We start from the raw sequence: 14095 nt of genomic DNA, 5'->3' as shown, positions 1-14095 counted from the left end.
ATAGATGGGGTGCTTGGGGTGATTTCAATCTGTGGGTGACGGTCCTTGAAGAACATGGGTTTTGGAGCTAAAACCTGACTGCGCTTCATTAGATCATCTACAGCGTCTACAATCTTCCATCCAAGGCAAAGCCACTTTGCTATGCGTGGGTCCAGTGTATCCAGGTAGAGACGGGGGCGTCAGGGGATGCCTCCCGCAGACACTCCCAGATTCAGGGCAGCTGCACTGACCACACGGCTTGCTGCCCTATAAGCTGCCGCCCAGGTCCCTGTCTCTGCCCTCCCTCTGGCACCAGCAGCAGTCCCAGTCAGCTCTTTACTTGCTGCCGCAGGGGGAGGCCAGCCAGGAGCGTGGACGTGCCACGTGGCCACAGACAACTGTGCAGTACATTTGTTCTGGGCAGAGATCACCTACAGGCTGGGGGCCACCCTAAGGTGGACTGGCAGTTACATTGCCAAGTGGGCAGCCAGCTGGAACCACCCTGGCGGCAAAGGTGACTTTGCCAGGCCCAGGGAAAGGGAGCTAGATGGACAGGAAGTTAAATACAGGGACAGCCTGGCTATCCCTCTCATGCTGATGGCACATCCTACAGACTTCTCTGCCCTCCTCCTCCCATGATGGCTTCTCCGTATCACTGAGACCCCAGGTCTCGTCTCTCCAGAGCAAAGACCCAGGTGGCTCAGGATGTCTCTTGGGACCAAGGGCAGATCCAACAATGGGATCTCTGCAAGCTTAGTTTCAGGACGCTGCTAGAGGGTTTCCACACCTTCCATATCCTGCCCCACTCTTGCCTTTCTTATGAAACTCTGTCAAAAACAAGATTTTTCTTAAATATACATTGAGGCCTGGGGGCAAGCCCATAGTTATAACTCTTGATCAGCGATTATTTTTAAAGAAAGGGATAGTTTTTTTTCCCTTTAATATTAAACAAAGAACAGAGCCAAGATTTCAAGATCATTCAGCAATTCTCTGGTGGGAACCCTAAAGAGTGAACATGCAGTGGTAGCTGGGTGGGCTGGGGACTTCTCTGTCAGGTGCTGTTTGGTGTCTTCGACGTGGCATTTGGTACATTTGTTCTGTGCTCGCCTGGCAGGGCAGCTTTTCTTCTAACGGGCCAAGCCTTTTGTAAACCTAAACCTTTCACTCTCTGCTCTGAATCTAATCCACCTGCAAGACTTAAGTCCACCAACGAGACTTACCTCCCCACCTAGTGTTCAGGAGAACCACCAAGAATATTCTAGCAACACAGACCACAGTCTACACCACAGTTGAAGGCAGAGGGAAGCCAGGTGTTACTGACAGGAATCGGTGAGTAGAGGCAGAGGCAGTGGGAAGGGGGTGGAACCCATGACAGGCAAACCAGGCCTGGTCACAGAGCGAAGGCCTTGACAAACCCACCATGAGGTCAGCCGATGTCATGACCCACGTGAGAATTGGCTTCCTGCCCCGTTAGACGTGGTCCTTGTACCTCCCAAATACAGCACGTGGCTCTGACGTCCTTATCTCTGCCAACGGCCGTGGGCACTGTCCATTCCAACAGCACCAGTTGGTACCCGATGCGGCACATGCCTCTATTTTTAACCTGTATTGCTCCTGGTCTTCCCAGCCTGGGTCATTTCTCAATGAAAACTAGGGAGTTTTCTGACATTTTTATTTCCTCTCATTTCATAAACATGCTGAATACGGACTCTGGGCCTGGCCCTAGCAGAGTGCTGAGCAGGTCCCTGACAGAGACAGAGATTGTCCAGAGATGCTAAGGAGACCCAAGATTCTGGTAGCCATCAGGGCTGAGGCCAGGTAGAAATCATGGGATGGAAGGGTGAGCGACCGCATGCCCGGTCCACCCTACCTGGTGGAGCTAAACTCAAGCCCGTGCCAGCTTCCAAGGAAGGGGCAAGCGCCCTTCTTCACTGATATTTGACTTAGATTTATACTTGAATCGCATATCCCATCCTCTTTGCGACAGGTGGCAGTGCCATAGGCTCGTCCCTGGCTTACTATCTGGAAATCCCTTGCCCTGGGGGTGCTTGGGATAGCCTCCCCACCGGCCACCTGGGGTGGTGTGGGGGCTTCTGTAGGCTGAGAAGACTCGACAGGACACCAACATGAAGAGCAGCTTTTCTCTGAAACCCAGCCCCCGCCTAACCCCAGGGGTCACAGCCTGTCGTGGGAGCCCCGGGAGGAATGTGCCGAGGTGTCCACTACCAGCACCCTGGGGCTGCTCTGCAGGCTCGCAGCCCCGGCACGCACCTGGACTCTCCTGCTGTCCTGCTGCTCCCTCTTCTCCAGCTGCACCTGCAGTTTCTTCCTCTCCTGCTCAAGCTCCCGCACCCTCTTCTGCAGCTTCAGGAAGACCATCATGTCCATGGCCGCCTTTTCCAGGCCAACGTCCTTCAGGGGGAACACAGAAAGCCAGGAAGGGGTTTTCAGAAGCATCCGTGCCTTAAGGGACATGCAGCAGCTCACAGCCTGCCTTGCTATCAGCTGCCTGTCTTCTCTCTCCGCCCAGACATTGGTCTACGCCCCAGAGGCAAAGCCAGTGCCAACCAACCCTCTGTTCTCATTGTGAAGTTGGCACTCCAGGCTCATTTTCTGTCTAGATAACATCTGAGTCTTGGCCATTTATATTCCTGTGAGAGCCACTTAAGACAACCACTCCTACATTCCAAGAATAGATAAAGACTCAGCCATTTTATTTGGAATTTAAAAGAGCTCGCTTATGGAAGTGGTCTTCTACCAGAGCAATTGTACACCTCGGGCTTTGACGCTTCGCGACGAAGACTCCACATGGTTACAATCCCCACAAACTGCTATTAAACATCACTCCATTGCACGTTGAAACAGAACGAGCACTTGCCTGCCACAGAACCCGTGTATTCCACAGATCTTAGAGCATCAGTTTCCCAGACCTCTCCCTCTGGACTCGTGCCTGGGTTTGCCCTGAGTCCCGTTGTGTGTAGGTGTGCATGTGTGAATGTGTGTATCTACACAAGCATATCTATGTGGACTTTTAAAGTATGTGCATAGACATGGGTGGCAACATAACTTGGTTCGGTTAGCACTTCACGAGTGTTCCTCGTAGCCAGCACCATGCTGGCTGCCCTAATCTCAAGAACCAGCCTTGGCCTCCTTGGAGAATGAGGTCCACAGATGGAAGTGCTTAGATCTGTGCAGAAAAGGCCACAGATACGTGTCGGTGGCATGTCTGGGGCTGAAGTGGCTTCAGCCTTGAACCTCCGGGACCCAGATGGAAGGGGTTACAATGATAAAACCAAAGGCCTTAAGCCAGCAGGTGTGAGGCACTTCCTGGGTGCTCGAGGCCAGCAGCAGGCCACACGGACCTGTATGGCAGACCGCCTTCTGATCCCAAACACCTCCTTTTCTGTCCTTCCCCATCTTTACTGTGGCCCTCCCATCATACTTCTCACACTTAATAATGTTTGTGGTTGTATCACAAACTCTTCTCATCACCTGATCATTGCCCAGCCCTGTACCAGGCAAGCCCCATGAGGGCAGGGGCAGCCTCTGGCTTGGTGACCACTTCTCCAGGACTCACTCCACAGTGTCTGCCACAAAGACGTGTCAAAGCACATTTGTTTTTATGACTGTCTCTCCTCTGTGTCTCTCCTGTGCTTCATGAGGTTTTATCTGCTTGTGATTTTCCTCTTCTCAAATGCCAGAGGAAAGATTATGTCCGTGGACCTTTGGCAAAACCACACACAGGTTACAAAGTCCACTGTGTAGTACAGTATTTAGAGACAAAGATGTAGTCATGCAGCAGACATTTGTGGTTCCATATATTCCAAATAATTGCTGAGTTTAATCCAGCTTCTCAGGGAAAAAAAAATCTTCTTGCATATTTATGGATACTCTATATGTGCTGTGATACTAAATGGGAATGATAATTTCTATTTTAGTGACTGCCGTTCCTTTTTTTTTAATGAGAGAGAGAGGGAGGAGCAGAGGGAGAGGCGAGGAGAGAGAGAGAGTGAGCGAGAGAGAGAGAATCTAAGTAGACCCCATGCCCAGAGTGGAGCTGGAGTCAGCGCTCCATCTCAATGCCCTGAGATCATGACCTGAGCCAAAATCACAAGTAGGACCGATTGACTGAGCCCCCCAGACTCCCCGAAGCTGTTCCTTCTCAAGCCACTCGTTTTACCTCTCTACAATAGGTTCTCAATTTTATAAGAGTGAGCACCAGTGATCTATCTTCTTCTTCTCTTTCTGGATAGGAGGCAAGGTGAACAGTAATATATACTTCGCACAATAACTGTTGACTCCCAGCTATTGTGAGTCCACTGCAGTCCACGTGACCCCTTTGTGAGGAAGCAGCCCCTGGGCACACTGATCACTGCCAACCAGTAGAGGATGTCTCTACACGGCTGGTAAACCTCAAGTAGCTCCACTCCCTCTTGGGAGCACAGGCAGCAGCCGGGAGCCTGCCTTACTCACCTCCACCTGTTGGAGGGCATCCTCTGTGTCTCCCACCTCGGATGTGGAGATGGAGGGGTAGTTGGAGTCAGATTCCAAGCTACTTTGGTTTGATGGGTTCCGCCTGTGGCCTGGGGTTTGCTGTTGAAGGAGAAAAATGTGAGTCCTCATCATGAACTAAGGTTAATGGGAAATACTCCCTTCCAAAGGTCAGTAGATCCTAGAATTGGGCCGTCTGCCTCATTTGTCAACAAGAACAGGTGTCATTGTTTCTGGGAACAAGGGCTAAATGGAGTTATTCTCACAAAAACTTCACTGACACAGTTCTTACTGTCATCTGTCCAACAGAAGGACAATGAGAAGGGAACTCCACAGCAGGACTGAGTTCCCTAATGAGTTTCCTAATGAGACCCAAATTCCTAACACTTTGGCCAATGTCTCTGAAAGGTCCTAGGGAAACAGCACGTACCTCCCTGAAAGTACCCAGAGCCCGTCCTGTCATTGGTCCTCCCCCGCCCTTGAGAAGAATGTTGCAAACCCGCCACTAATGGCCCCACACTTCAACGTGTGCTCCACCAATTTCATGGAATAGGAAGCATATTAGAAATAGAGGTTACCATTTATACCATTCATTTAAAAATACTTTTATTCCCCCTTGCATATGATTTGGCTTTGAGAGTAAAAACTCATCTTGGTCAGAAAATGCTGTATTTATATATGTTCCTATTTAGTATCTCTTCCTGGTTTCTATGCAATTAACTTATCAATCTTGTTTGAAGATGCATTTCTGGAGGGAACATTTATGTGGGATGATAAAGAATGACAAATGCAGAAATAGGACGTTTTTATGTATATTGTGTTTCATCAAAGCCTGGGAGAAATGATTGACCCTGTGGGTCTTTCTGCAGTACACACTGGGGACGCAGAGCTCAGAATACTTCCCCACGGTTTCAAAAGTTTTCCCAGAACAGGTAACAAGACAGTTACACCTGGGTGGAATTCTCCTTAAGCTCCTGAGATCTTTATAAGCCCCTGAAATTGTAAAAGGAGCCACCCCTGGGAAGGCTCATCCAGCCCCATTACTTCCTAGGTGAAAGCTATGGGCAGGAGTGGCAAGAGGAGGTGCTGGAAAGACCACTTCCCCCCACAGATCCATAGCACATCACCGTGTCGGGCACTGCCCTCCTTGCCTTGATGATGGTCATCTCATCCCGAAGGTTGTCGTATCTCTGCTCCAAGCGCGAATATTCCTTCACAAGGTTCTGGTACCGGGAGCGTTCCTCCTCCAGCTCTTTCTTCATCAGGAGATTCTCCTTGACAGAGTTTTGGGCAAATTCATCTGCAAAGCAAGCACACTATAAGCTGTAGTTTTGCTTTCTGAGTGGATTCTCTTCCCGGGTATTGACTCACGCTTTCTGATTCATCTTTTTAAAGGGTTTCCCATGACTAGCTCCTCCCGTGGACACCTGATGAGCTTATCCAGCAACCTCACCCACCGCAGAGCAAAGGGAAGCTAGTTATGGTGGCTTAAATCTTGAGGAGGAAAGCCCACCCTGCTTCTGGGGAAGACAGGCTACATGACAGTCCCTCACCTAACCCACCAACTTGTCTCCTGCGGCACCTGTCATGGGAACCACTGGCAATGCCCCGGGGAAGAAGCCAGGTTTTGTTTCCCAGATTTGTTCTGATTTCCCAATCTTCCATGTTCTGAAGTGTAAGGAGATTGAAGGAGAGAAGGCAAGCAGATCACACGGGATGGGCTTCCCCCCACCAGAACAGAATTATTTATACCAGTAGAAGGAAATAATTATTACGGGGAAATTAAAAAGTGTCAGTTTTTGTCAAGATTTTACGCTGGGCAGGACCATGCACTCGGGTGGTTCCATCCTCCCATGGAATGCGGGAAAGACCTAGGGATGGGAGGAGGGGAGTGATTTGTTTAAGGAACACACAGAGCCAGGCAAGGACTGGGGTCTGTGGACAGCCACAGCTCCTCCTTGGCCACATGGCACATGGAGGTTGACAGTGGTGCAGGTCTGCTGGGATCTGACCCATGATGTTCTCTTTGGTAAACATTAATGGATGGCCAGTGGGCCAGTAGAAGAAACCACAAGACATACTAAGGATGTGAGAGTCTACAGACGGCAGTTATGACAGCCCCTAGGTGCTCACGTGTCGAGCACCACGCTAAGCCTTTCACGCAGCTGACGTCTGGACTTTTATGTCCATTCTACAGATGAAGAAACTGAGGACTATAGTCATTGAGGGCAAAGCCAGGCAGTAGCATTTGGTTGTCATTCTTCAAGTGCAGGTCCCTGGACTCCAAATCTCATGCACGTTGTCCATTATGTGTCTCACCGCATTCAACTCTTAAAACCAAGAGTCATAGTAGTGTCGTAAAGACCATCTATTAAGGCCTTTCTCCAATGTACCATCTTGACGACGTTCTCACTAGGAGTGTTTGAGGGGGCGATCGGCACAGAAAGGAAACTGAACTCCAAAATGAAAAAACCAAGCACTTTGGTACTCACCTTTCGCTTGGCACAGGATTTGGTTGTTAAGCTGCTCTTTCTCATCTTTTAAGAGAGCATTTTCTTGCTCCAGGACTGCAACTTGCTGAAAGGGAGAGCAACGGGAGAAAATGTTTGCACCGTGAAGGTAGGCAAAGGAAAGGCTCCATTTCTGGGGTCTGAAGTTCAGCTGGTGGTGTTTAAATGCTCTTTTTAAAGAAAATCAAGTCAGCCCAAACTGCTGTCATTTCAAGGTAAGAACTGCTACACTGAAAGAAAAATCCCATTAAAAGAAGACAGAAGAGCTCATCCCTCTTCATGGTCTTCCAGTGGCCACAAAAACCTCATGCAAAGTCTGCACCACGCTCACATGCCATGTGCAGGGAACGACACCAACAGGCTTTCACTGACTGTATGTGGCTGCTTGTCTTGGTAAACTTTGAGCCCTCAAATCTGAGTGTCACCAAGGCTCACAATGAAGGATTATCTCCAGCCTTCATCTCACTTGCCCTCGCCTGTCTCCCTGGACCCAGCACAGTTCAGGTGCCACAGAACGAGGGCCACTTCTGCTTGTTCAGCTTCTGACAAGGCCCCCAAAGGAAGCACGAAATGAGTGTTACTGAAAATGGCACAAAAAGAAAACAACAATCAAAGAAACAATTCTGGTCTGCCCAGAGGAAGAAGAATTAGAACAGCGTGTGGCAAGCTTTCTAAAAAATGAAAATCTTTGGCTATTCCATATTAGAGTACATATCTGTGCCAATTTAAAAATGTGACAATTCAGATGTGTTCTAAGAGAATTAGAAATTATTAGTTGTCATAAAGGAGAATGAGAAAGGGGTCTATATCTTTTGTAACATGGGAGTTTGCCTCTGCACTCTCTGGACCCCCTGGACACTCGTTTTGCAGGAGGCCACCGAGGCCATTTCCCCACCAACATTGTGTCCCTGCCTTTGTGACAAAGGTAAGGAGGTGAGCATTGCAGAAACCAGACGGGAAGAGGAGAGGAACATGTGCCCCGGGCCCTTAATTCAGGCATCCAGACTTGAGTCCCACTTCTCTGAGGCTTTCTGAGCCACCACCAAGTCAGCACAGGATGGCCCCTGCAATCACATCATGAAGCACAGCACCTCTGGCCCAAGGCAAAGACACTAAGCTTCACAGCCACGGTTCTCTGGCTCTTGGGAAACTTGACACTTACCTCACAGGGCTGCTTTCAGGATTAAATGAGATGATGTATGTGGAGTAAGAGCAGCAGGCACAGCCTAGACCTGCTGACCAATATTTATAGGTGGTTCTACAACATTACCTTCACTGGGCACTAAGTAGAAACAGACTTTTAAAATCATTCCACCACTTAGCAAAAACTTGAAAACATCTATTCTGCATAGGTTATTTCACAAGACAGGAGAGAAGGGAATGCTGGCTCAGTTCCCTCTATGAGGCTAGGAATGTCCTGATTCCAGAAGCAGATAAAGGCAGATAAAGGCATCACAAGAAAGCCAAAGACTGCTATCCTCTGTGTACACAGATGCAAAACCCCTTAATGACATGCTACCAAATGTTCATGATAAAAACACTCAATGAACTAGGAATAATAGGTGGGGCCTTCCTCGACCTGATAAAGGGCATCTGTGAACACCCACAACATCAGGCTCTGTGGCCAAACACCGAATACCAATTGCACCCATAGGACAAACAAGGCTGTCTCTTCTCACACCAAAACCATTCAACGTTGTGCTGTTGAGATTCCAGCCAGGGCAATTAGAGAAGAAAAACAATTCAGAGGAAAGAAGAGTCTAATACATGGCTGAGACAACTGGGTTTCCACATACAAAATAAAATTGGACTCCTACCTCACACCATATAGAAAAATAAGCTAAAAACGTATCAAAGACCTAAACATAAGAGTTAAAATTATAAAACTCTTGGAAGAGAACATAGAAGCAAATTTCTGTGATGTTGGGTTAGTCAAAGGTTTTTAATACATCAAAAGTATATGCAACCAAAGAAAAAAATAGTTTAAGTTGTACATCATCCAAACTAAACATTTTTGTGCTTCAAAGGATACTCTCAAAAGGAAAGCGCAACCCACAGTATGAGAGTAAATGTTCATAAATTACTTATCTGATAGGGGACTTGGATGCTGAATATATAGAGTATTTACAACTCAAAAAAAAATCCAATCAATAAATAGAAAAAAAAATTGAACAGATGCTTCTTTATATGGCCAACAAGCTCACAAGATGTTCAACATCATTAGGGAAATGTAAACCAAGACCACAATGATTTATCACCTCATGTGTACTATGATAGTTATAATTTAAAAAAGACAATTACAGGGATCCCTGGGTGGCTCAGTGGTTTAGCGCTTGCCTTTGGCCCAGGGCATGATCCTGGAGTCCCAGGATCGATTCCCACATCGGGCTCCCTGCATGGAGCCTGCTTCTCCCTCCTCCTGTGTCTCTGCCTCTCTCTCTCTCTCTATCTCTATCATAAATAAATAAATAAATTTTTTTTTTAAAAGACAATTACAAATGTTAGTGAGGACGTGGAGAAATCAGATTTCTCATATGCTGATGAAACAAACCAATGCAGCAGCTTTGCAAGTCCCTTGAACGTTACATTTTAACCCAAGATCAACAAATTCCTAGGTTTGCAAGAGGACTGATAAAATATGGTTATGTTCACATGACGAAATACTGTTTAGCAATAAGAAGCAATAAAGTACTAATCTACGTTACAACATGGATGAATCTGGAAGACACGATATGTGAAAAAGGCCAGTCACAAAAGTCACACGCAGTACAGTTCCATTCGTAGTAAATATCCAGAATAGGCACATCTAGAGGCAGAGAGCAGGTTAGTGGTTTTGCCTAAGGCTGGGACTGGGATGGGAATGGGGCAGGGGGAACGTGGTGTGACTGTTAACAGATACAGAGGCTGCTTTTTTTGGGGGGGGGGGAGGGGTGACAAAAATATTTAGAAATTACACAATGTGGTAGTTGCAAAACTTTTTTTTCTAAGTCACTGAATTGTATGTTTTAAACAGGTAAACTCTAGTATGTGAATTATATTCAATAAAGCTCCTAAATAACCATTCCACAAATACACCAACCTGCTGAGCACAATACCCTGTGTTCAATGTGTTAAAGGATAAAAAGAGGGGCCTAAGGCAGGCTCCCAGGTTTGGGTGTGAGTCTTCCCCATAGGTTCACCTCCGAGACCAGCAGGTGGCTCCCAGTTCAAGGCCTCACTTCCGGCTATTTGGGTCATTTCCTAATCCCCCTGGAAGGGGGGCGGGGCACCACTGCCAGCCTGCATCCAACGAGTCCCGAGTCCCGGAGGGGACAGGCCCGGGGGCTGAGGCGAGAAGACGACTTCCTGGGACCACCTCCTGGGAGATCCCTTGTGGACCCACCTGCACTCCTGTCAGGGAAGCACCTTTGATCTCTGCCAGAGCCCCGAGACTGTGAAGGGCAGAAAGCAGCCCCGGGGACGCCGGATCTGGGGCAGACACCTTCCCCACGGCTAAGTTCCCAGGATTCTTGAGTCTGGTCAAGGTCAGCCTCCGGAGCTGGGGTCCAAGTGCAGCTCCCCAGTGCTCAGCATCGTGTGAGAAGGCTTGGGAGAGAATTCCAACAAGACGGGTCCAGGACTGAGGTCCACCTGCCCCCTGCTCCCCAGGGAGGCAGTGACCCCTCCACCCCCAGGCACCTTGCTGCTCAGGGACTGACGGACCCACACAGGGCTTGCACTCCAAGGCTCCACAGGGAGAGTTGCAGATACACGGTACCACCCAGGCTCCAGCCCGCTCTGACTCTCTCCCCAGCAGCCCTGACACAGTCCCACGTCATGTCCTGGCTCAGACTTTTCAACAGCCTTCAAGATGCGGCTCCAAATCACAACCTTCTGGGAAACCATCCCTTCTCCACCACACGGTGTTGCTGCTTCTCATTCTCTACGTTCGGTGGCCTCAATCTCTAGTGGCCTCAATCACCCAAGCTCCCCGGGGGTGTCACACTCAGAGTTCCTGGGACAAGCTCATGAGCAGTGTGGGGTCACCCTGGCAGCAACCTGGCTACCCTGCAGGGCCCTTGCCTGCCGTGCAGGTGATAAACCCCATGGTGGACACTCAGGCCGAGGGGCACCCTCTGCCTCCCTGCGGGCCTCAGATGAGAAAAGGCTGGTAAAATGGTATGTGCCAGGCACTGGTAGCACTGAGCTGCTGACACCAACAAGTTAGTGCGTATGACACTGGACGCAACTAATGAATGACCGCGGAGACTATGGCCCAGTGCAGTGGGCAGGGCCAGGTAGAGAGCGCAGCAGCAGTGCTGTGACAGCTGCACCTACCACGCTCACACTCGTGCTTGCCCCAGGGCTGACACCAGACAAAGCCATTGCCCACCTACCAGATACTTCCCAACACGACTCTGCCAGGAGCTGGGGACGCAAAACACCCTGCATTCCAGGCAGCTGGCTCTGAGTGCATCCCCTCACGGGCGCAAGAGACAGGTACACAGCAGCAGCAAACCCGTGAGGCCCGCACCAATTCCTCCAGGCTGGGCTCCAGGCCTTGGCACTACTGCTGCACTCGGCCGGGTAATTCCTCATCATCAGCAGGGACTGCTGGCCCCTTCTCACGAGATGCCAGTCACACTGCTCCCACCACATAGCTGTGACCCCCAAAGGGTCTCCGGACATGCCCAAAAGTTCCTTGTAGGCAAAACTGCCTGTTGTTGAGAATGGCTGCTGGGAGGACATGGAGCATGAACAGAGCTAACGAGGGACGGATGGGGGCTCTGCGAGGTCCCAGGGCAGTGGGCTGCATCAAGCAGATGTGTGGATTCGTCGGCAGCCTGGGAGCTCTGGGTGGAGGAGGACCCGGTGCAGAGGGGGAGCAGGACAGCTGTGCGGTGGTACGTGGGGTGCGGAAACAGGACCCAGAAAGGACAAGGCTGGGGACAAGGAGAATTGGAGAAATGGCTTTACCCCCTCTGTCCTTGGGTGAACTCCACTGCACACACCTCTCTGAATATGGGCTGCGGGGGGCCCAGCTTCTTCCCGCCCTCGGCTTTCCACCTAAGCATTGCCCTGTTCCCCCTGCTGAGCTCTCCGCTCCCTTCACCGGGGTTTCTCCTCTTGGTGTCCAGGCTCCCTTGCTGCTCCACCCCCCCCCAACAGCACTGACAGTTGGTGGCCACCGTTGTGCAATGGGACACAACATGCCCAGCCAGCAGGATGGGCCTGCCGCTGCCACTGAGGCTGGACCTGCCACGTCTATCCCTGGAGTGTGCTCTGTGATCACGTAGCTCCACGGAGGTCACCGTGATCGGGGACACGAGCCGCCCACATAGCCTGAGTGCCAGAGCTGCACTGCTTCCCTCTGGCTCTGATCACAGGGGTGGGCCTCTGAGGAAGCTGCATTGTGGCTGTGAGCCCTATGTCCAAGTGCCCCGGGGAGCTGTGCTTGCCTTCCTGCCCGCACTCCAGCCCTTCAGTCCTGAGGACACTGACCCTCACGTGTCTCCAGGCACGGCCGGCCCTCCAGGCCTCCCGCTCGTTAGCACAATGGGACTTTGCTGGCAGGTATGAGCCTCTGCAGCTATGTGGCCTCCCTTCTGGGAAGCGTCAGGGATGCAGGCTACAGGGAGGGACGCCCAACCCCGACGCTGGCCACTGCGTCCCTCTTGCATGTGATAACCACCACCTGTGCTAGGGCTGGGGACTCAACATCTTTCAGTAGCTCCAGTTCTCTCTTGGGCTGAGGTGGGGTGGGGGCGAGGGCAGTATGACCCGGAGGGTCTCCTACATGGGACTTAGGGCAGGTCATCATAACCGACACTGAGGCTGAATCCCAGCACCATCCAGCTAACTGAGACCCTTAAGTTAAATGAAACAAATACCCAGCCTCATGCTCAATAGCTGCCTTTGCTGAGCCATCGGGTGCCCCTCAAAGACAGTCGTTAAGAAAAAAAAAAAAAAAAACCACCCACTGCCCTTACTAGTTAATCTTTATAATACGAGCGCAGCTCTGAGCTTTTGGCTTTGTCTCCTTTCAAGCTGGGTATTTATATTGTAGAAAGAGCCAAGAGCAAGGTTTCTAGAAGAAAACTGCTGGACGAACTTATTGGACAATGCCTATCAGAAGAGTCTCACATGACTGCCGCTCTGTCCTGGGGCCTCTGTCCTCAATGCTGCGCACAAACTGTCTGGGAGACAGTTCCACGCTCGGCCCTGGGCAGTGACAATGCTAGTTCTGCAAAGTCTCGACACAGCTTCTTGTCTGTTCTGAGAGTAAGGTTAGTAGGAAGACTATTTTACAGGGGAAGTTATCTAGTCAGAGGGAAAGGGGTCTAAGCAGAGGAGAGAGAGAAGGGAAGAACAGACCATGCAGAGGGTACTGTGCACCGAGTAATGTGCAGAAATAAAACTGGAACTCACATGGGATACATGTAGGTACCCTCAGTATTTGCTTTTAGGGAAACCAAGGCACAGAAAAGTTAGAGACCTTGCCACAGGCCACACAGCCAGGCAGGGGTATAGCTGGCCCTTGCCCTGTGCAGTCCAGGTGCAGGCTCAGCCGTTAAGTACTATGCTACCATGTGTCCCGACAGTCCAGGAGGCCGACACATGAAGGATGGCGATGTCGAAGGTCCGTAGCAGGCCACACGTGACTGGTCCCCACGGCAAGAGTGATAGGAAGATGCTCAGGGTAGGAGAGCACGGTGTGCCTAGGTGCCTAGGGTAGAGTTGTTCCTCTCCCCAGATGCTTCATGGCTAACGTCACTGTCAGGGTCAGGGGGCTCTTCCCGATCTGACCCCACTATACCTCGCTGACCTCAGCACCCCCTGCCTTCCCTGTTGCTCAGTCACTCTGCTTCCTGCTGCTCGTGCCTGCCCAGCCTACTCCCACCTCAGGGCCTGTGCACGTGCTGTTGCCCTCATCACCTGCTTATGGCTCATCCTCACCCCACTCAGGCGTCTTCCAGGGAGAAGTCTCCAGCCACCACAAGCCAAGCCTCTCCCTGTACCCGGAGGCTCCTCTCTATCCCCTTTCACTCTGCTTTATTCTTCACATGCATGATGGATAATTCGTATTTGATCCCCATCTGTGTAATGACCCCAAATATTTGAGCTCCATCAGAATA

The 14095-nt window shown here is 50.4% G+C and overlaps 1 protein-coding gene across 1 annotated transcript in view; it reads right to left on the bottom strand.

The window, feature by feature from the left end:
* MYO5B (myosin VB) overlaps positions 1-14095 on the bottom strand; it is a 332931-nt gene that overhangs the window by 34929 nt on the left and 283907 nt on the right. The window contains exons 23-26 of the mRNA XM_038543976.1: positions 6963-7047; positions 5622-5770; positions 4453-4572; positions 2251-2391 (exon numbers count right to left, since the gene is read on the bottom strand). Coding sequence (XP_038399904.1) covers positions 2251-2391; positions 4453-4572; positions 5622-5770; positions 6963-7047 — 495 coding nt within the window. The remainder of the gene's footprint in view (positions 1-2250; positions 2392-4452; positions 4573-5621; positions 5771-6962; positions 7048-14095) is intronic.

This window comes from Canis lupus, chromosome 7 (assembly GCF_011100685.1).
Source record: "Canis lupus familiaris isolate Mischka breed German Shepherd chromosome 7, alternate assembly UU_Cfam_GSD_1.0, whole genome shotgun sequence".
Classification (NCBI taxonomy): Eukaryota; Metazoa; Chordata; class Mammalia; order Carnivora; family Canidae; genus Canis; species Canis lupus.
Note: the sequence above shows the minus strand (reverse complement) of the source record. Positions and strands in the feature narration are given on the sequence as shown.